Source organism: Eutrema salsugineum, unplaced genomic scaffold, assembly GCF_000478725.1.
Source record: "Eutrema salsugineum unplaced genomic scaffold, Eutsalg1_0 scaffold_10, whole genome shotgun sequence".
Taxonomy (NCBI): Eukaryota; Viridiplantae; Streptophyta; class Magnoliopsida; order Brassicales; family Brassicaceae; genus Eutrema; species Eutrema salsugineum.
In genome coordinates this window covers 7,030,511-7,050,419 of record NW_006256908.1, presented here as the reverse complement: position 1 = coordinate 7,050,419, position 19,909 = coordinate 7,030,511, and the positions used below count along the sequence as shown (strand labels likewise).

The following is a 19,909-nucleotide window of genomic DNA, read 5'->3' as shown; positions in this document are numbered from 1 at the left end:
CTCTAAAAGAGAAAGAAGATTGAAGATTTAGTTTTCTTTATCCAAGTTCAAATTCAGACTTCACAATTAGCTCACTTCAGGTATTAAGATGCAAACTGCATATTTTAAAATGAACCCGAAACAATTTCAAGCACTTAAGACAATAGTTCAATAAAACCATTCCTCTGCACTTAACTTACGATTAAGAATTCCCACTTTACTACAGCCTCCGGATGGTCCTCATGTCATCTTTCTTTCATCTCCCCTGGTTTCCATCCTGCAGGGCAGGCTTCATCGGGGTTTTCCTGGATGTATTGTAAGGCCTGCAACATCGAGAACGCATCATGCAAAGGATAATCGGGTTAATGAAAGAAAGCACGGTTTTGAGTAAACTGGTTATTCGTATACCTGGAGGGTTCTCATTGTCTCATCAACGCTTTGGCCAATAGCAAGATTGTTGATGGTGGAATGTTGGATCACTCCGTCCTTGTCGATTATGAAGAGCCCTCTCAGTGCTATTCCCTGTTTTTACCACACAAAAGTTCTCAGCTTTTGATAATTCCCAAACGATTTAGAAATTTAAACATATAGTCAAGCTTGAGAGGCTACCAATTTACCTGATCATGGATGAGCACTCCGAATGACTTTGAGATCGATTTAGTGACATCTGAAATAAGGGGATAGTTTAGATCACCAAGTCCTCCAGATTTCCTGTCTGTTTGAACCCACACATAGACACCAGCAGAAAGCAGGAAGGATGAGTCAAGCAATTACAAACATATAAGAATAAAGAAGGACGTGGAAATATGATGGTAACTTTTTTTTTTGACAACTTATGGTAACTAACTGTATAGTTATATACTTACCACACTATCGACAGAGACACCTAATATTTCTGTGTTCAAAAACTTCTCAAACTCTGCATGCCGGTCACTGAAGGCAGTAATCTCTACAAGACAAAAGATACCAAAAAAATGATTAGGACTCAGTGAACCTCAGATATTCGATTTCTCAGCTCTTCATCTTCGCCTTTGTCCACCTGTTTCCACAACAGCCATTACAACTCCAAGCAGACCTCCTCCAATGTTCTTATTTAGTGCTTCCTTTTGTCGCTCAAATACATCCTCCTAACAATGTGACCCATAAATTATGATTTTGAACGCCACAAAAAAGAATCTGAAGTTTGCAGCAAACATTAGCTTGGTGTGACTCTTAGCTTGTCAAACAATCGGTTTCTCAAAAACTCACTAAACAAGATCTACACCATTGACCATCAGAAAACGGACTTGTTTATTTTGGATTAGCTAAATAAATCAATGGTAATGTAGTTTGAGAAGTAATAACTTAACTTCCAATATACTCATGGCTCCGTCATTAAATTCAAAAATAAGACCTACGCCCTGAGTCATGGTCAGACATAGCTAAGCAATTGATTTTACGTCAACATTCTTCTATAGTGGATATATAAATAACCCAAAAATCTAATAGCCAAAAAAAAAATTTCTATAGAGAAACATACAAGTGATGTTATATAGTTTATCCATGTGACCCTGTTAAGAGCACCATCAACTTCTACAGAGATGTCTACATTTGTTATCAATAATATAATGGGTTTAGATATTCAAGAGACATGGAGTGAAGAGAAACCCTTCACTAAGGTAAAAGTTTTCAAATATGATAAACTTACTTACCTTTGATGCTCAAATGTCCATACGACTTCATTGATGCCTGATTACAGTGAAATACACAAGCTCGAATTTCACGTGAAATGGTGAGATATCTTTTTCAAAAATTAAGTGGATTTCTACAATACCTGATGAAGAAGTTTACTTCCCAGCATCAGATTCGAAATATCTCCGCTGGGACGAGAAACTCAGGCAGATTCGTCATAATAAGTGTGTTGTCCAGTGCCCATTCAGGAGTTGTGTTAACTTAGCCAAGAAATTAGGGTTTCCAAATCATCTTGCTGCCAAATTCGGTGGATCCTGATAATAATGAGAATGAGAAACACTTTTTTCCTAAAAAGGGAAAGAAAACAATTTTTTTTTTGAATCATGCATGTACAGATACCTGTTTTCTATCGAGTATGAGCTCGAGAAAAGATTAGTAGATGCAAAATCTAAGCTAGATCCAGAGATTCCATTCCCTCTGTAGAATCTTAGATGACCATCGAATGGTTTTTTGTAGGGAAATCGAAATTAGCAAGTACCCAAGAGTTTTGAAAGGAAAACTGATAATAGCGTGACCTAATTGATCAATGGAGAGATGTATTTAGTGAGAACATGAAGGATATCGGGATGAAGAGTAGAGAAAGCGTTGCGAAGACGTAAAAATATTGTACAAGAGAAGATGAAGAGAAGGATACGCTTAACATTTAGGAGTCTTTTTCAATAATAAAATGACACGTGGCATTCTTACAAGTGCTGACGTGTCGCAAAACTGGAGAGAGTTGAGCAAGTATTATATATAAGATGCTTTCTCGCATTGACCCCAAATTATTTGTTTATTTGTCTTTAATGACCGGCCTATACACTATGTTATTTTCGCTTAATAACTAATGTCGTCAAGTTGACTAACGAAAACTTGTTAATTTGTTGATACATTAGGGAGCTAACAAGTAACAACCATAAAAAATTGCTGTTTTTTAATTTTAGAGTGTAATACAAACATTTTATTTTTTCTGTACCAAGGTATTGTTTTTTTTTTCTCTATATCATGGCATTGTTATTATATGAACCACACGGTTTTCGATTCACTAAATGTGATCCACTCTCTTTTGACGGCATATTTACTATGTTTTTGAAAATCGTAAGGTATGTATCCAATCATCAAGTGTTTTTTGTTCCTTCGTGTTTTACATTGAGATATTTTATACTCCTTCCGTTTCACAAAGAATGTTATTCTGACATTTTTCACACTTATTAAAAAAAACTATTAAAAATACTACTTTGCTCTTTATTAATACATTAAATAACTTTTTTTCTCTAATTAATACATTAAATCAATAGGGTCAAAACTGGAATATTGTTTAAAATTCTGCATTGAAAATATAAAACGACATTCTTTGTGAAACAAAAATAAAACCTTAAAACGACACTCTTTATGAAACGGATGGAATACTTTATATGTTTTGTATATGGACTTGTTAGCTGACTTTTTATTCCCTAGAGAAGGCATTCTGAATTTTCATATTCCACCTAGTTTCAACATAATCATCTATTTAATTTCAAATTTGGGCTTTGCACTCTTACCTCTTAACATGACATTATATAAAATACCAACAATAAAAAAAAAACTCATTTATATGAACAAAGCCATATATAACAGATGGCCAGTATAACTATACAATTATTTATTTTATACTAGCTTACAAAACTCTAGTGCCTAAAAAAAGTTTTATTCGCAGACAAAATAGTAACAATAATTATGTATCTCATAGTTATAAAAAATAAATCGGATAATAAATTCTGAATTCGTGTAACAAATATTATATTTCGTAGAAAAAAAAAGATATCTCATAATCTCAACCACCACGACATCTTTCGATAGGATCACAACCCGGTTTATATGGATTAGCCTGTTGCTTATGGCAATTTGGCGGGTTGCAACCCATTTCATCTTTGCTCATAGCTCCACTCCCTATGCTTTCGGCTTCAGTTTTGTTCATGACAATACATATAATAGCTATGAGAGCCAATGCAAAAACAATCTTTTTCTTGGATATGACCATTTTTTTTTACTTGATGATTTACCTTTATCCTTATGAACATTTGTGCGCTTATATAGTGTGAAATTTTCTTTCTAAATAAAGATTGTGTCTGACGGTTTTGCGCATTATTTGGTGAACCATAGTAATTAATTATGTGTAAAAATAGTGAAATCATCCCTGTTGAATAGAAATTAAAATATTAATTGCTAATACTCAAGGCCGGCTTAGTGCATGGGGTGGGGAATGCGACGACCCCGGGCTCTACTTTGAAATCTGTATAAATGGCGAGAATTTGGGAGAGATATATGATCCAAAGATGAAAGACCCAACCTTGGGAGACACTTATACAAGATCTTAATATCCAAAAGGTTTTGGTGACGACTATTTTTGTATTGTTGAAAGCAAGATTTTCTTTCCCAACAACTTAGACCAAGTCCAACGCAAGGATGGAAGGGGTTTATAGCAAGGGTTCAAAACAATATTTGGGCTTATTTTAATCAGTTGAGCCCATTTTTTGCTTGAACCGATCCTAATATTAGAGTTTGCAGAACCTGTTATTGATGGGGTTCAAGAGTGACGTGGCGCTGGCTAATTGGTTTGAACAATTTTTTTTTGGGAAAACCTTTTGGGGTCTTTGTTTGGTCGAGACAAATCGACACTTCTTCGAAAAACTCTATTTCTCTTCCTCTCTTCCGCAAAACTTCGCCAAGTGATTTTGCCGACGTTTTTTAACCAAATCGGAGAGTTCTGCTTCGAAATCGGAGAGGATTCAGGTGTTTAAAGTCTCTTGAAACGCCAACGATTTGTTTAAGGTATGTATTCGAGTCGAATAGAACTTGATTTGGAGAAATTAGGGTTTTCGCAAATTGGGGATAAATTTCAGTTCCACTAAAATCGGTCTTCCGAGATCGTTTAGGGTAATTAGAACCTGCAAACCTGTATTTTTGATTTGATATGTTAAACGATTTCATGGTTAAGATGTGAAGCAATTTCAAAAAATCATCTAACATCTGGGTTGTCGGATTTATGGATTTAGCGAATGGTTTTGGTTTGATTAGTGGATTTAGCAAGCTGTATCATCTGTTAAATGATGATTTGAACATGGATTTGGGATTTACCGAGTGATTTCATGTGTTAACCGATGCTCATTTGAAAGGTCAGTATACCCGTGGTTCTGGAAAACCGACCATTGTCTTAGAAGCAGTAGCATCTGAAGATCTATGGATTTGGCACGCTTTCTTTGGACCTCCAGGTACTCTAAACGACCTTAATGTTCTTGATCGGTCTCCCGTATTTGATGATGTTTTACAAGGGAAAGCTCCTAAGGTGAATTACATGGTCAACGGTCACCAATATCATTTGGCGTACTACCTCACGGATGGAATTTATCCCAGATGGGCAACTTTTGCCAAATCCATTCCGCTTCCACAAGATGAAAAATCAAGGTGTTTTGCTAAACGTCAAGAATCTGTCCGTAAAGATGTTGAACGTGCTTTTGGAGTCCTCCAAGCGCGCTTTGCGATCGTCAGAAATCCAGCGCTTGTTTGGGATAAAGAAAAAATCGGAAAGATTATGCGGGCATGCATCATATTGCACAATATGATAGTGGAAAACGAACGAGGAACCTATACCCAGTTCAATCTTGCAGATTTTGAACAAGTCGACGCTAGCAGGACTTCACATGTGGATAGGACATATTCAACATATATGCCTACAAATATTTTAAACTTGATCGGGAACCGGAAAAAAGTTCGTGATAAGGAAATACATCAACGTTTGAAAGACGATCTGGTAGAACATATTTGGAACAAATTTGGGAACTCCGAGGATTATGACTAAATCGTTTTATGTATTCAATATTTGTATTTTGTATTTTAAAATGTTCTTGTCATGAATAATAATTTGATTTGTAATCATATATATGTATGTTACAAATTTAAATTTGTTATAATTTTTAATAAAAAAATAATATTATTTTATTTTCATGAACCTCATTACAGGTTCAAGGTTGGAACCATAAAAAAAAGAGAAGTTCTTAACTTCTAAACTTCCACAAAAATATTACTAAAAAATCGCTTAGAACCCCTATATGAGGTTCAGGGTTGAACATGCTCTTATCCTTTGTTAAGAAAAAAGAAGATCTATTGCAGAAAAGAATTGGCGTCAAAACATTTTTGGGGATTTAGATAAAGTTAAGGGACTTGAAGGAATAATGATCCTCAAACTCAAAATTAATTTATAATAATTAGATTGATCTATGTTTCATATGTCACTCTTCTGGTATGAAATTCCCAACATATCTTTGGAAATGATGATTCTTTCTTTTTATCTCGAACCAAATTCCACTTTTAGCATTTTTTTTCTTTCATTTGGGTGACTTCGTACCTTTTATTAACTCTCATAAAAAGGGGCAATGATCTTTGGTCTAGGCTGAAGAATAGGAATGTGGGATTGCTTGTCCCTACTACGCATATATCTCACCATTTTAAAATTTGTTCGCCATAAATTGTCAGTTCTCGATAAAGTCTGGAATAAATTGAGTGCTTGTGGAGGCAAACAAAAAAATTACAAACAAAAATAAAAGAGAGCACTTGTGGATTGTAGGGACCGGAGGATATGGTTCGTATTAGATAACATCGAATGTAGCTATTTCAATGTGGGAATCTACTCCTTCGAATCTCTTAGTTATGCTCTCTACGTTTATTTTTTTGACTGGCTAAAATTAAAGGGGTAGGACCACAACAAAGTTAATGAGTAGCAAAAGATGTAAATTGTATTTTTATAAGAGAATGTAGTTCTTTTTGGTTTTTTTTTGGTTAACATCTCTTTCCATTTTATATTAACAAATTTTTACAAAGACATCGATTAGTAAGGAAATGGTGAATAAAAATGAACCAAGAAAGAAACTAGCCTCCTAATTAGCAAGTTTGTACTTATTAATTTTTCGAGAAATTTATTTATTTCTAGAATCAGTTAAAGTTTTTTTTTGTGAATAAATAATTACAAATTATATAAAGTATGTTATTTCATATAAGACCTAAAAACTCGATACCAATAAAATAGGAAACATGTGAGAATTAATATTTCCATCATACCGTACATGTAATAATATTATTCCTTTCTCTTAATTTGAAAGAAAACAATCCATAACCCGTTTAGATCCTAATCGAAACCCAATCGTCAAGGAATTTGCCTATATATACAGACAAACATACCACTTTCTTCTCACTTTAACACAAACTAAAAACTCTACTACGGTATTGAAATAGACCATCATCTTCATCATCAAAATGAGTCTAACAGTTGAAGGTACGTCTTACTTATAAATAGGCATGCATGCAATTGCATACAATCAAGTTGAATTCATTTCTGTGTATATATTTGCTAATATGCATATGTATTAATTCGATCTAGAGAACATAAAGGCGCAGCTAGAGGTTCGCAAAAACGCTCACATAATGTTGGTTGATGGAATGTCTAAGCTAAAGACTCAAAAAGTTATGCAGGTTCAGTCATCGGTTTTCAATGTATCTGGTCTCAAATGGTGAGTCATTCTGATCTAATGCCCCAGTACAAGGTTCTTCAATTTAAATTTAACCTATACTGTATATATGAGTGTTCTTTGTTGGCTTGAAATTGGGATGTAGGATGTTGATTGTTTATCCAGCTGGGAAGGACGGCACAAAGGAGTATTTATCTTTTTATCTAAAGATCAAAGATAAAAAGTCTTTAGGTCCTAATTGGGAAGTCAAATGCAGTTTCAAACTCACCATAGTTCCTCAGAATGGATTTAATAGGTGCCATTCTATTGAAGGTAAGTTTTGCACATTATATATATGTATGGAAACGTGCATCAGTATTTATAATGTAGATTTTCATGATATATATGATGTTGAGATATATATATATATATGTATGTATATAATCAGGGATTGAGTCTTATAACGCAAACCAAACAATTATTGGGGAAGACAGCTTCATATCATACGAGGAGTTGAAGAAGAAATATCTTGTGAACGACAAAGTGGTTTTCTGTGCCGACGTCACCGACGTCCAACCAAACTTTCCTGTGACCAATACAATCCCTCGAACCATTGGGACAGCGGAACGCATAACACTAACCGATGTGTCCAAAAAAGACTCTAGATTCACCTGGAAGATCACTCAGTTTTCCTCCTTCGACGTTGGTGATTATCATTTTTCCAACGAGTTCAAGCTTGGACAACGGAGATGGTATGCAAATCATATATACTCCCTCTATAAGTTCGATGTTTTGTCCTTGAATGCGCGCACGAAGTAGCTTCTTTTTTCTTTTTCTTTTTCATTATAAAGTGACTCAATGATCCATACCTTTTAGAAAATGAATTATCGTTTACTTAGAAATGACAAAACAATCCTAAAACATCTTACAAACTGATACTGCGATAGTATGTGTCGTTAATCTGTGTTATAATTGTATATCTTATACATACGTTTACCATTTGAGCCAGGAAACTAAAAATGTACCCAAAAGGATGCGCCACTGGGAAAGGAGATTACTTGTCTTTGTTTTTGACTGTGAGCGATTACAATAGTCCAATGGCAAAAACATTGGCCGTCTATAAACTACGAGTGTTGGACCAACTCAAACGCAATCACTTTGAAACTAGTATATACACTTAATTATTTCTCATTTTTTTCCTAAGCTTTTCATTATTATATATATAAAACGTTCGCTAATATATTTAATCTCTACATGTTTGATAAAGACTCCAATGTTTGGTTTCACTATGATCCGAATATGATTCGTAGCGGTTGGGGCTCGAACCAATTTATGCGGCTGAATGAACTCCGCAATGCTTCAAGGGGATTTCTGGTGAACGATGAGATATATCTCGGTGTTGAGTTCATACTTCTCTCCACCACTGAGAATCTCTGATGTGCATTGTTTGATTCAACGATCGAGGACCACAAGAATAAATACCTCCTGATGAACTTATATATCTACCTATTATTATATATATTTGAATATCGGCATGTGTGTTTAGATATAATGCATGGTACGAACATGCAATTTATGTAAAAATACAATAAAACGTGATGGATCATCAGATAAAGAGTCGGATTCGTTGGATCTTATGACACTTTCAGGGAAAAGAATTCTTCGAGAAAGACCGGTTAAACCATCAACAAAGGCTAAGGAGATGAGTTGGCAATCCACAGGTGTGGTGGACGTGGAAACCAAGGACATGGAAACCGAGGTGGTCGTGGCTAAAGTTCTTCAATCCTAAGCATTAAAGTCAATTGAAGCGGAAGATTCAATTGTATCTGGTTCATTCATGTATCTCAAACTTTTTCACTCTTTGTAACTGCTTTCTAAAAATAAAAAAAGTTGCTTCTTATGGAAGAGATGTTGGATAAGCTTTGGTCCATTACCTGAAGCCCAAAATGTCTAACAAAATCAGTTAGAATAAGATAGATTTTAGGTAATTACTAAACCGGTTAGAAAAAGAAAAATCTTAAGAGAAAATGTCTTTGCAATATATAAAGGTTTTAATGAAGTCGCATTAAGATCAAGAGAAAATTAAAGGGTTATTGTGTTTAGTTTTTGAGACAAATTTTCTAAGTATTAATAAAGAATTCTTTTAACAAAGTTCTACAAGTGTTTTATGGGATTATAAGAGAAAGCTGCTTGTGCACGTTTACCCTCTCTTCTTATTGCAATAACATTGATATATATTCTCACATAAATACTTGTAAATTGGATTCCGTATGTATTTTGAAACCCAGTTTACTGTAAAAATCGATATTAATTAATTAAAGAATAAAATATCCACCTAATATTTTATAACACAAACAAAATTGAACTCTTTCTTTCTAATCTTCCTTTCAGAGGAACTTAAAACAAAAATCTGAAATATTAATTCTCGGTTGAATTTATGAAGATTTCTTTGTTTTTTAATTTTGTTTTGGTATGCTAGGATTATATTCAAGATTTTTTTTTTAAGCTAGAGACTATCTACTTGAACTCCTAGAAAATTTTAAGAAACGTTTTTAAATATTTTTGTGCTTCATTTGTTGATCAATATTAATTAATCTTGAACTCATACTTTAGTGATTTAAAATAAACTAATTTACTCTTACAAAAAACTTACGAATCGGTTTATGAAAACAAAAGAGAGTGTGTGAGGCTTCCGTAGTTTATAAGCAAACATTCCATCGTAGTTTTATTCATTATTAAAACGGTGAGTAATCGACTTAGTTCACTGCGACTTGCAGGGAATCACCGTTATGAAGATGGGCTGGAGGTCTGGTTTGGCTCCAGGGGATGATATTGCACGCATGGAGCCGCACAAATCACTTGCTATACTGCTTACAAGGATTTGATCATATTTCTTTTATTACCTTCTCAAACAAGTTCATGTAAAGAAAACAGTTATTTTGGAATATAATTTAACATATTTTCAACAAAAAAAAATATGTGCATACAAACAACACTTACAAATACACACATATAAAAAACACACACACACAGATAGATATGGTCATCTCAGATTTTATTCTTATTATTCTTCACACAATATATATATATATATATATATTATGAACTATATGATAATTAGCTGAGGCTTGACTCTACTCAAAAAGAGTAGGTAGATCGATGAATATATCAAACTTTCACCATATTATGTTTTCACTGAAAGTCGCTCACGTAATTTATACGAGGGTTGTCAGGTTCATTTTTCCAAAAATTATTTGTTTATTTGTCTTTAATGACCGACCTAGACACTATCTTATTTTCGCTTAATAACTAATGTCGTCAAGTTGACCAACGAAAGCTTGTTAATTTGTTGATACATTAGGGAGCTAACAAGTAACAAGTTAACAACCATGGCCATCACAAAATTGCTGTTTTTTAGAGTGTAGTACAAACATTTTATTTTTTCTATATCATGGTATTGTTTTTTTCTTCTATATCATGGTATTGTTATTATATGAACCACACGGTTTTCGATTCACTAAATGTGATCCACTCTCTTTTGACGGCATATTTACTATGTGTTTGAAAATCGTAAGGTATGTATCCAGTCATCAAGTTGTTTTTTTTTTGTTTTTTTTTTGGTGTGTTTTACATTGAGATATTTAGACTTTATACCATTTGTATATAGACGTGTTAGCTGACTTTTTATTCCCTAAGGAGGGCATTCAGAATGTTCATATTCCACCTGGTTTCAACATAATCACCTAATTTCAATTTTGGGCGTTGCACTAGTTTACCTCTAAAACATGACATTATATAGAATACCAACAATTAAAAAAATTATTTATATGAACTTATACAATTAAAGAATAGGAATGTGGTATTGCTTGTCCCCACGCATATATCTCGCCATTTAAAAATTGTTCGCCATAAATTGTCAAGTTCTCGATAAAGTGGGAATCAATTGAGTGCTTGTGGAAGTGAAAATAAAAACACAAACAGAAATAAAAGAGAGCACTTGTGGAATGTCGGGACCGGAGGATATGGTTCGTATTAGATAACATCGAATGTACCTCCACCCGTTTAGATCCTAATTGAAACCCCTTCGTCAAGGAATTTGCCTATATATACAGACATACATACCAGTTTTCTTCTCACTTTAACACAAACTAAAAAGTCTAATAGTATTGAAGCAGACCATCATCTTCATCATCAAAATGAGTCTGACAGTTGAAGGTACGTCTTACTTATAAGCATGCAATTGCATACAATCAACTTGAATTCATTTCTATGTATATATTTGCTAATATGCATATGTATTAATTCGATCCAGAGAACATAAAGGCGCAGCTAGAGGTTCGCAAAAACGCTCACATAATGTTGGTTGATGGAATGTCTAAGCTAAAGACTCACAAAGTGAAGGAGGTTCAGTCATCGGTTTTCAATGTATCTGGTCTCAAATGGTGAGTCATTCTGATCTAATGCCCCAGTACAAGGTTCTCTAATTCAAATTTAACCTAAAATATATATATATATATATATATATATATATATATATATGAGTGTTCTTTGTTGGCTTGAAATTGGGATGTAGGAAGTTGATTGTTTATCCAGCTGGGGAGGACGGCACAAAGGAGTATTTATCTTTTTATCTAAAGATCAAAGATAAAAAGTCTTTAGGTCCTAATTGGGAAGTCAAATGCAGTTTCAAACTCACCATAGTTCCTCAGAATGGATTTAATAGGTGCCAGTCTTCTGAATGTAAGTTTTGCACATTATATATATATATATGGAAACGTGCATCAGTATTTATAATGTAGATTTTCATGATATATATGATGTTGAGATATATATGTATGTATATATATAATCAGGGCTTACGGAGTCTTATAACGCAAACCAAAGAATTATTGGGGAAGACAGCTTCATATCATACGAGGAGTTGAAGAAGAAGTATCTTGTGAATGACAAAGTGGTTTTCTGTGCCGACATCACCGACGTCCGACCAAACTTTCCTGTGACCAATACAATCCCTCGAACCATTGGGACAGCGGAACGCATAACACTAACCGAGGTGTCCAAAAAAGACTCTAGATTCACCTGGAAGATCACTCAGTTTTCTTCCTTCGACGTTGGTGATTATCATTTTTCCAACGAGTTCAAGCTTGGACAACGGAGATGGTATACAAATCATATATACTCCCTCTATTTCAATCTATAAGATGTTTTGGTTAAATGCGCGAATGAATCAATGATCCATACTTTATAATTGATGATGTTTCAAATAAAGAATACAACACATGTAGGTGTAAATTTAGAAAATGAATTATTGGTTACTTAGAAATGACAAAACAGTCCTAAAACATGTTACAAACCATGATACTGAGATAGTATGATCTGTGTTATATTATATTTGAGCCAGGAAACTAAAAATGTTCCCAAAAGGATGCGGCACTGGGAAAGGAAGTTACTTGTCTTTGTTTTTGACTGTGGGCGATTTCGTGACCGCTGATCCAATGGCAAAAACATTGGCCGTCTATAAACTGCGATTGTTGGACCAATTCAAACGCAATCACTATGAAACTAGTATACACACTTAATTATTTCTCCTTTTTCTAAGCTTTTCATTATATATAATACCGTTCGCTAATATTTTCAATCAATCTCCACATGTTTGATAAAGACAGCTGCAATAAGTGGTTTACTACTAACCCGGATATTATTCGTACCGGTTGGGGCTGGCACCAATTTATGAGGCTGAATGAACTCCAAAATGCTTCAAGGGGATTTCTTGTGAACGATGAGATGTATCTTGGAGTTGAGTTCATACTTCTCTCCACCACTGAGAATCTCTGATGTGCACTGATTGATTCAACGATCGAGTACCGCAAGAATATATACCTCCTGATGAACTTATCTACCTGTATTATTATATATATATATTTGAATACCGTGACGTGTGTTTAGATATAATGCATGATACAAACATGCAAGTTTATACAAAAGTAAAATAAAAAAAAGTGACGGATCATCAAAAGTTGCAATTGTATCGTGTGTCACGATAACAATCAACCGAATCCGTTGCTACGTATATTCTCTTATGGAAGAGAAAGCTGCTTGTGCACGTGTACCTCTCTTGTTTGTAATAACTATACTAGGTGTTTAGCCCGCGCCTTGCACAGGCGAAGAGGTTTTAACAAAATAATCATGTTAGTTAAATTGCTACATTTATAACCGATAATAAACCAAACCCAAACATAATAACAACCAACCAACAAAAAAAAACGTAAAAACATAAAATTAATAATATTTTTTATATATTAAATGTTATACTTTAGTTTTTTATTCTCTCTAGCCGAAAATTTCTTCATGTATTATTACAATTAATTTTTGTTGGTTTCATTTTTTCAATCGGTGTAAAATTTCATCTCTAAAATAGTCATTATTTGCATACATGAAGTTTATGGATTAGTCTGAATTTTTCTTTCTCCCAAGCCAGAACTTTCTCCTTGTTCTTTCGGATATGTCTTTCCTTCTTGTTGGTTTTTATATTTCTCGCAAGAATGGGTACGACAATATGGTATCAGAGCGTAAGTAAATAATTATTTTGACATCTTTGATACTATTTTAAGTTTCATCTCTAAAATAATCATTATTTGCATAAATTAAGTTTATAGATTATTTTGATTTCTTCCTTCTCTAGCAAAACTCTCCCCTTGTTTTGCCATAATTTTCCTTCCTTGTTTCGGGTCTTATCTCTCTCGCTAGCATGGACACGAAACTATGGCATTAGAGTATAAATAAACAAATGATTTGGTAACTTTGACTATCATTAACTTTCATCTCTAAAGTAGCCATTTGTTTACATTTAATTTGTGGATTTTTTTAATTATTCGTTCTCTCTAACCGAAACTCTCTTCCAGTTTTTCTGGAATTGTCTTTTCTTCTCGTCGGTTCTTATATATTTTTTCAAGCGTGGACACAAAACTATGGTCTCAGAGTGTAGGTAATAAATCATTTTGGTAGTTTTGATTCTATGTTAAGTTTCATCTCTAAAGTAATCATTATTTATATACATTAAGTTTATGAATTATTATAGTTCTTCATTTTTCCTAGCTAGAAATCTCTCCATGTTTTGTTGAAATTTCCTCTCCTTCTTTTAGGTTGTTGTCTTCCTCGCTATTGTATGCAAGAAACAATGATTTCAGAGCTTAGGTAAATAATCCTGCTTTAACATCATGTTAAACTTCATCTCGAAAATAGTCATTATTTATATACATTAATTTATGGATGAATTTAATTATTCGTTCTCTCTAGCCAAAGCTCTTTTCGTTTTACATGAACTGTCTCTCTTTCTTGTTGGTTCTTAGACCACTTGAAGTAGTGAGAGACCCATTTTAAGTCTCTCATCAAAATAATATTATTATTTTAATAAAATTAAGTTTTATAATTAAATTTTAAGTTTTTTTTAAATGAATGGATAATAAAGAAACACATAGTTTGAGAGTCTCTCAGTGATTATTTCAAAGTCGCTCAAATAAAAAACTCATATCTCTCTCTGTCTCTCTCTCTATCTTCTCTTTATACTTTTTTCTTTTTTTAATGGTGAAAGACTCTATAAAAAACTCTCACTGCAAATGTTTTTATCTTTCTCGCAAGTATGAACACAAAACCATGATATTTAGAGTGTAAGTAAATAATCTCTTTAATAGCTTTGATACTATTTTAAGGTTTATCTCTAAAATAGTCATTATTTGTATACATTAAGTTTATGGATTATTTAAGTTTTTCAACCTCTCAAGCTGGAACTCTTTCTCCAGTTTACGGTGATTGTCTCTCTTTCTTGTGAATTTTTATCTTTCTCGCGAGTGTGGATGCAAAACTATGATATTAAAACGTAGTTAAACAATATTTTTGATAACTTTGATACCAATTTAAAATTCATCTCTATAGTAGTTATTTTTTGTATGAATTTATATTATGGATGATTTAAATTCTTCAATCCTCCTTGCAGGTTTCTTGCAAGTGCGGGCTAAAACCATGATATTACAACTTAGATAAAAATCTCTTTAATAACTTTGATATCATGTTAAACTCCATTTCTAAATTAGTCATCATTTGTATACATTATGTTTATGGATTATTTTAATTTTTCATCCTCCCCATAAAATAGAATTGTTTGTCCGGTTCTTATCTTTCTCTGCACATAACCATAATATCGGAGCTTAAGTAAACAATTTATTTGGTAACTTTGTCAACTAAATTCTTCTATACCGTTTAACGAATCTAGACAGGATTTGTTTATGTTAATATCATTAATTAATAAACTCCAAAAGATATTATACATGCATATTGGTCAGCACAAAGAAAATTTCTGATAGTTAGAAATCTTTTCTACATATTTCTTGCAAGTGCAGGAATGAAACCATAGTGTCAGAGCAAGTAAACAACTTTTTTGGTAGCTTAGACACTATATTAAGTTTCATCTCTTATTTTTCTGAATTTGATGAATAATATTTTTTTTATACCGACCGTTAAATTTATCGAGACACAATTTCAAACATTTAGTTATTTATTGAACTTTGACTTTTGGTTAAGTACTGACGGTATTTTGTTTGATCTCAAACGCACTTCCAGCTAAATATAAACTAAAAGTATAGTACTTATCATTTGAAAACTCTAAAAACAAAGTAATAGAATGTATGACCATAAAGAGAATATATATTGCTTTTATATTACTCCACCTTTGGTCTCTGGTCCTTAAGTACGGTTGAATTAAGCAAAGTGAGGTCTAAATCAAGAACCAAGCAGAACTTCCGTTGGCTTTGCAAGAATCTCATATCCAAATTACGCTGCTGGGAGACATCTTGATTGAGCCTTATCCTACGAAGACATATTTTCCTAAAACTTATGAATCATGCATAACTAACAATTGGAGCTTTACTCAAATTTTTAGGGAAATTTGTAAGTGCACATACATTTTACCTATCTAAATGAAACACCGATCTATTCAAAATCTGGGACTTCACATGCGCTCTTGCTTGAGGATGCTTGTAATTTAGTTGAGCATGGAGTTTGCTCTCAAAGTCAACATCTAGTTAACCACTTCATTTAAATGACATTGTCTATTGAGAAAGAATAATTTCAAACAAACATGTTACTGACACACCTTCTAATCCCACACAAGACTAAAAACACTATTCTTTCTAATCCCATTGATGAAAGATTCATTATTAGCCGATTAGGAAGACCCAATATTAACTGCTTTGCCGTGGTTTATGGGAACATCGTTTTTTAGCCCTACTCCACAAGAGCAGCATAAGTCAAAATCTCATAAATCATGCATAAAAGTAATGAATAATGTATAGTATAAAGCAATGTAATAAGTATAAAGCATTAAGATTCAACTACAAAGACACAATGGCTAAGCCAATCATTTTCACACAAAAAAGCTCTCTGAGACAGAACACGTTTCGTGTATTAAACATGGGAATAAACAGAGAGAGTTATAACAGGACTCCAAGTCAGATTGATCACATCGAAACAAATAGAACCCAACTTATCTGCCTAACAAAGAGACCAAAGATAAAGATCAAGAAGATTCTCAAGAACACAAATATCCAATAATTTTCTAAAACATTTAGTGATTAAACTATAGAAACTCACAGTTCATCATTATTTGGGTGATAAATCCAACAGATGGAGATATATAAGAATAAGCATCGGGGAACTCAACTTATACCTTCCACACACACCCTTAATATAAACCTATCAAAAACACATTAACACACCCAAATACGAACAACCAAGATCATCATATCGTTTATCAAAACTTTTCAGGATATGAACAAAATCTCAGAAATCATCAATAATTGGAAAACCCTATCATCATTCATAAGCAACATAATCAGAATCAAAACGTAGAAGATCCAATGTTTGATTAAGAGGAAAAAATAATCTAAAGATATTCAAAAATCAATTAGATCACCTAATGGCCATAGCTCCTAGTATCCTGGTCTCGAGAAGTTTTTTGTGTAGAAGAAATCAAACGTACAAATGCAAACATTACATAAAAAGGAAAAATAACAGTGGCAATGAATCCATACCGAAATCTACCCACGGAAGCCTGCAACAAAGGCGGGAGTAACACAAAGGAAAACTAAAACCGACGGATATCAAAAGCAAAAGAGATGGAGAGAAAAAGTGTAACGTTAAAGGGAGATTAGAGAAATTTTTCTTAAGAACATGAGGTTTTAGAAATTGATATTCGTAGATGTGTGGTTGTTGTGATTGCAAATACGTCCCAGCATATTAATCCTCTACACATAAAAAAAAATCTATCGATCACCTCGATATAAAAATAACAAAAACAAATAAATGACAAATTAGAAAGCAAGTTAAACCATCATGAACAAAAAAAAAATACAGATGATTTACAAATCAAATAAAATCTAAACGATAAAAAATATCTAAAACATGAGCGGCTCAACAAAGTAAAAAACTAATGACGTAAAACCAAAAAAAGACCTGTAACTTAAATATAGTCATTCTAGGACGTCCTACTTAATTTGAATTAGTATTTTATTTTAAGTGATAAACAAACACTTGTAGCATAGGATTCCGCAAGTAGGATTTATTGATTTATATGCTAGGGTTTATTTACGCGGGATATCACCAGCAGCAAAAACTTCTTCTCTAAGAATCTCAAATCCAAAGCAAACCATATTTTAAAAAAAAAATAAACCAGAAACGAAGTCGAGATCTGAGGAGATTAATTTGATATTTGATCGATAAATCATAGAAATCTTCGCTGGCAATTAATCCTCCTCACAACATAACATATTCATAGAGATATCAGCATAGGCATGGGCAATAGAAACAAATCATTAGATCAAAGCAAACTTCAGAAACATTGAAAACAATAGCTTAGAACCCGAACAACGAAAAATGAAAACCACATACCCGGAGATGTCATCAACATAAAAATTAACCACAAACCAAAGATCAATCCCCAAAACTACGAATGATCACATAAAGGTTGATATATATAGTATTCCTACAGCTACAACAAGCTAGGGTTTAGGTAATTTATTTGTCGATTTTAAACCATTTAATCGATTTTAACTTAAACTATTTTATTAATTTTTAATGTACTTTAAAAAAATTAACTATTTTTTAAGAAAAGATAAAGGGTAATTAGCCACCCTGAGATTAAACTGAGAGAGCTTTAAACGAAATTTTTACTTCGCTTATAATATATATGATATATATCAATCGCTAAAGATAAGTGTGTATATGTGTAAGTGCTAAAGATTTCTTTGTTTTTTTTAAAAAAAAAATTGGTATGCTAGGATTATATTCAAGATATTCTGTTAAGCTAGAGATTATCGACTTGAATTCTGAGAAAAAATAAAGATTTACCTAAACGTTTTTAAATATTTTTGTGCTTCATTTGTTGATTCATCATATATATTATAAGCAAAGTAAAATTTTGAGTTAAAGCTCTCTCATTTATTTTTAGGGTGGCTAATTACCCTTTACCCCTTCTTATATTTTTTAAATTAATTTAATAACAAAATTATTAAAAATTATAAATTAATTAAATAAAAATATTAAAAATCATATATATTATAAGCAAAGTAAAATTTTGAGTTAAAGCTCTCTCATTTATTTTTAGGGTGGCTAATTACCCTTTACTCCTTCTTATATTTTTTAAATTAATTAAATAACAAAATTATTAAAAATTGTAAATTAATTAAATAAAAATATTAAAAATCGTAATTAAATAAAAATATAAAAAATCGTAAATTAATTAAAAAAAACTGTTAAAAATCAAAATTTAATAAAAAAACATTTAAATTTAATAAAAATTATTAAAAATCAAAATTTTATCAAAAATATTTAAAATAGAAAATAACGAAAATTTAAAATTAGAATTTAATCAAAAAAACATTTAGAATCATATCATATATAATATATGCAAAGTAAAATTTTCGCTATAAGGTCTCTCATTCTATCTTGGTAACTAATTCTCCTTTATTCGTTAATAAAATCTTTTTAATTCCCCTTTATTCGTTAATAATCGGATTATCTGTTGAGCGAGATTATCTGAAACAAAAATGTACATATGATGTGGGAAATCCTAGCTTAAATTGAGAGCTATATATAAATATATTACTTTTTTAAATGTATCTTAAGCTCAATTGTGGTTTAGTTTCTACATTGGTCGGCTTTTTTGTATTGTTTACCGTCTTTATTTTTTATAAATCAATTTTTCGTTTTTTCTATTGTTTTATCCGTTTTTTCAATACCAGTAGTAGTGTTCCTCGATTATATGTTGTTGTTTTGTGTTGTCAGTTATTCTTCTTTACTTAACGTGATTAAAACCATGTCAACATATCATAAATCATCTTCATTGTCTAATGAACAGGTTTTAAGTCTTTTGTTTTTTTTGCTTGTTTTAAAGATGGCTTTCTGAATTCTGATTATTTTTGGAATAATGTAAGAGATGCCAAATACTTTAGCAGGACGCAGAGGAAAAACCAAAAAGAAAACAGAAAAAAGGAAAAAGGGAAAAACGAAGTAGAAAAAGAAGAGAAAAAGGCCGAACCAGATCGAAGAACATCGAGTTGCCGAAAACGTAAAAAAATGAGGAAAAAAATGAACAAAAAGTCCTAGACCATGAACGATAAGATCAAGATGGGTAACACAAAATAGTGAAAAAGAAAAATGATAAGGAGAGAAGGCTGCAATAAATTTAT

General features: G+C 32.3%; 5 protein-coding genes across 5 annotated transcripts; 3 read left to right on the top strand and 2 right to left on the bottom strand.

The window, feature by feature from the left end:
- Positions 1-224: 224 nt before the first annotated feature.
- On the bottom strand, positions 225-1,701 carry LOC18027358 (2-Cys peroxiredoxin BAS1, chloroplastic). The gene is made up of 7 exons (XM_024148351.1): positions 1,671-1,701; positions 1,499-1,563; positions 1,019-1,106; positions 846-928; positions 597-725; positions 388-501; positions 225-302 (listed from the first exon to the last, which is right to left on the bottom strand). The coding sequence occupies exons 1-7, from the start codon at positions 1,699-1,701 to the stop codon at positions 225-227; spliced, it is 588 nt and encodes a 195-aa protein (XP_024004119.1).
- Positions 1,702-3,502: 1,801 nt separating this feature from the next.
- On the bottom strand, positions 3,503-3,709 carry LOC18027357 (protein RALF-like 36). Its single transcript, XM_006410362.2, has one exon. It carries the CDS (start codon positions 3,707-3,709, stop codon positions 3,503-3,505), a length of 207 nt encoding a protein of 68 aa, XP_006410425.1.
- Positions 3,710-4,714: 1,005 nt separating this feature from the next.
- On the top strand, positions 4,715-5,527 carry LOC112081583. The gene is made up of 2 exons (XM_024148349.1): positions 4,715-4,730; positions 4,845-5,527. The coding sequence occupies exons 1-2, from the start codon at positions 4,715-4,717 to the stop codon at positions 5,525-5,527; spliced, it is 699 nt and encodes a 232-aa protein (XP_024004117.1).
- Positions 5,528-6,887: 1,360 nt separating this feature from the next.
- Positions 6,888-9,085, top strand: LOC18027356. Its single transcript, XM_006410361.2, has 6 exons — positions 6,888-6,997; positions 7,103-7,232; positions 7,336-7,502; positions 7,618-7,921; positions 8,179-8,336; positions 8,437-9,085. The coding sequence occupies exons 1-6, from the start codon at positions 6,979-6,981 to the stop codon at positions 8,604-8,606; spliced, it is 948 nt and encodes a 315-aa protein (XP_006410424.1). The 5' UTR covers positions 6,888-6,978; the 3' UTR covers positions 8,607-9,085.
- Positions 9,086-11,304: 2,219 nt separating this feature from the next.
- On the top strand, positions 11,305-13,350 carry LOC18027355. The gene is made up of 6 exons (XM_006410358.2): positions 11,305-11,384; positions 11,482-11,611; positions 11,743-11,909; positions 12,023-12,329; positions 12,571-12,734; positions 12,832-13,350. The coding sequence occupies exons 1-6, from the start codon at positions 11,366-11,368 to the stop codon at positions 13,002-13,004; spliced, it is 960 nt and encodes a 319-aa protein (XP_006410421.1). The 5' UTR covers positions 11,305-11,365; the 3' UTR covers positions 13,005-13,350.
- The last annotated feature ends 6,559 nt before the right edge of the window (positions 13,351-19,909 follow it).

Excerpts from the sequence above, each read along its gene's own strand:
- LOC18027358 (XM_024148351.1), bottom strand. The coding sequence starts at position 1,701 with ATGAAGTCGTATGGACATTTGAGCATCAAAG. Across the intron at positions 726-845 it reads GTGTCTCTGTCGATAGTGTG|TCTGCTGGTGTCTATGTGTG; the intron begins GTAAGTATATAA and ends TCCTTCCTGCTT. Across the intron at positions 502-596 it reads GAGTGCTCATCCATGATCAG|GGAATAGCACTGAGAGGGCT; the intron begins GTAAATTGGTAG and ends TGGTAAAAACAG.
- LOC18027357 (XM_006410362.2), bottom strand. The coding sequence starts at position 3,709 with ATGGTCATATCCAAGAAAAAGATTGTTTTTGCATTGGCTCTCATAGCT.
- LOC18027356 (XM_006410361.2), top strand. Across the intron at positions 7,922-8,178 it reads AAGCTTGGACAACGGAGATG|GAAACTAAAAATGTACCCAA; the intron begins GTATGCAAATCA and ends CATTTGAGCCAG. Across the intron at positions 8,337-8,436 it reads ACGCAATCACTTTGAAACTA|ACTCCAATGTTTGGTTTCAC; the intron begins GTATATACACTT and ends TGTTTGATAAAG.
- LOC18027355 (XM_006410358.2), top strand. Across the intron at positions 11,910-12,022 it reads TAGGTGCCAGTCTTCTGAAT|GGCTTACGGAGTCTTATAAC; the intron begins GTAAGTTTTGCA and ends ATATATAATCAG. Across the intron at positions 12,735-12,831 it reads ACGCAATCACTATGAAACTA|ACAGCTGCAATAAGTGGTTT; the intron begins GTATACACACTT and ends TGTTTGATAAAG.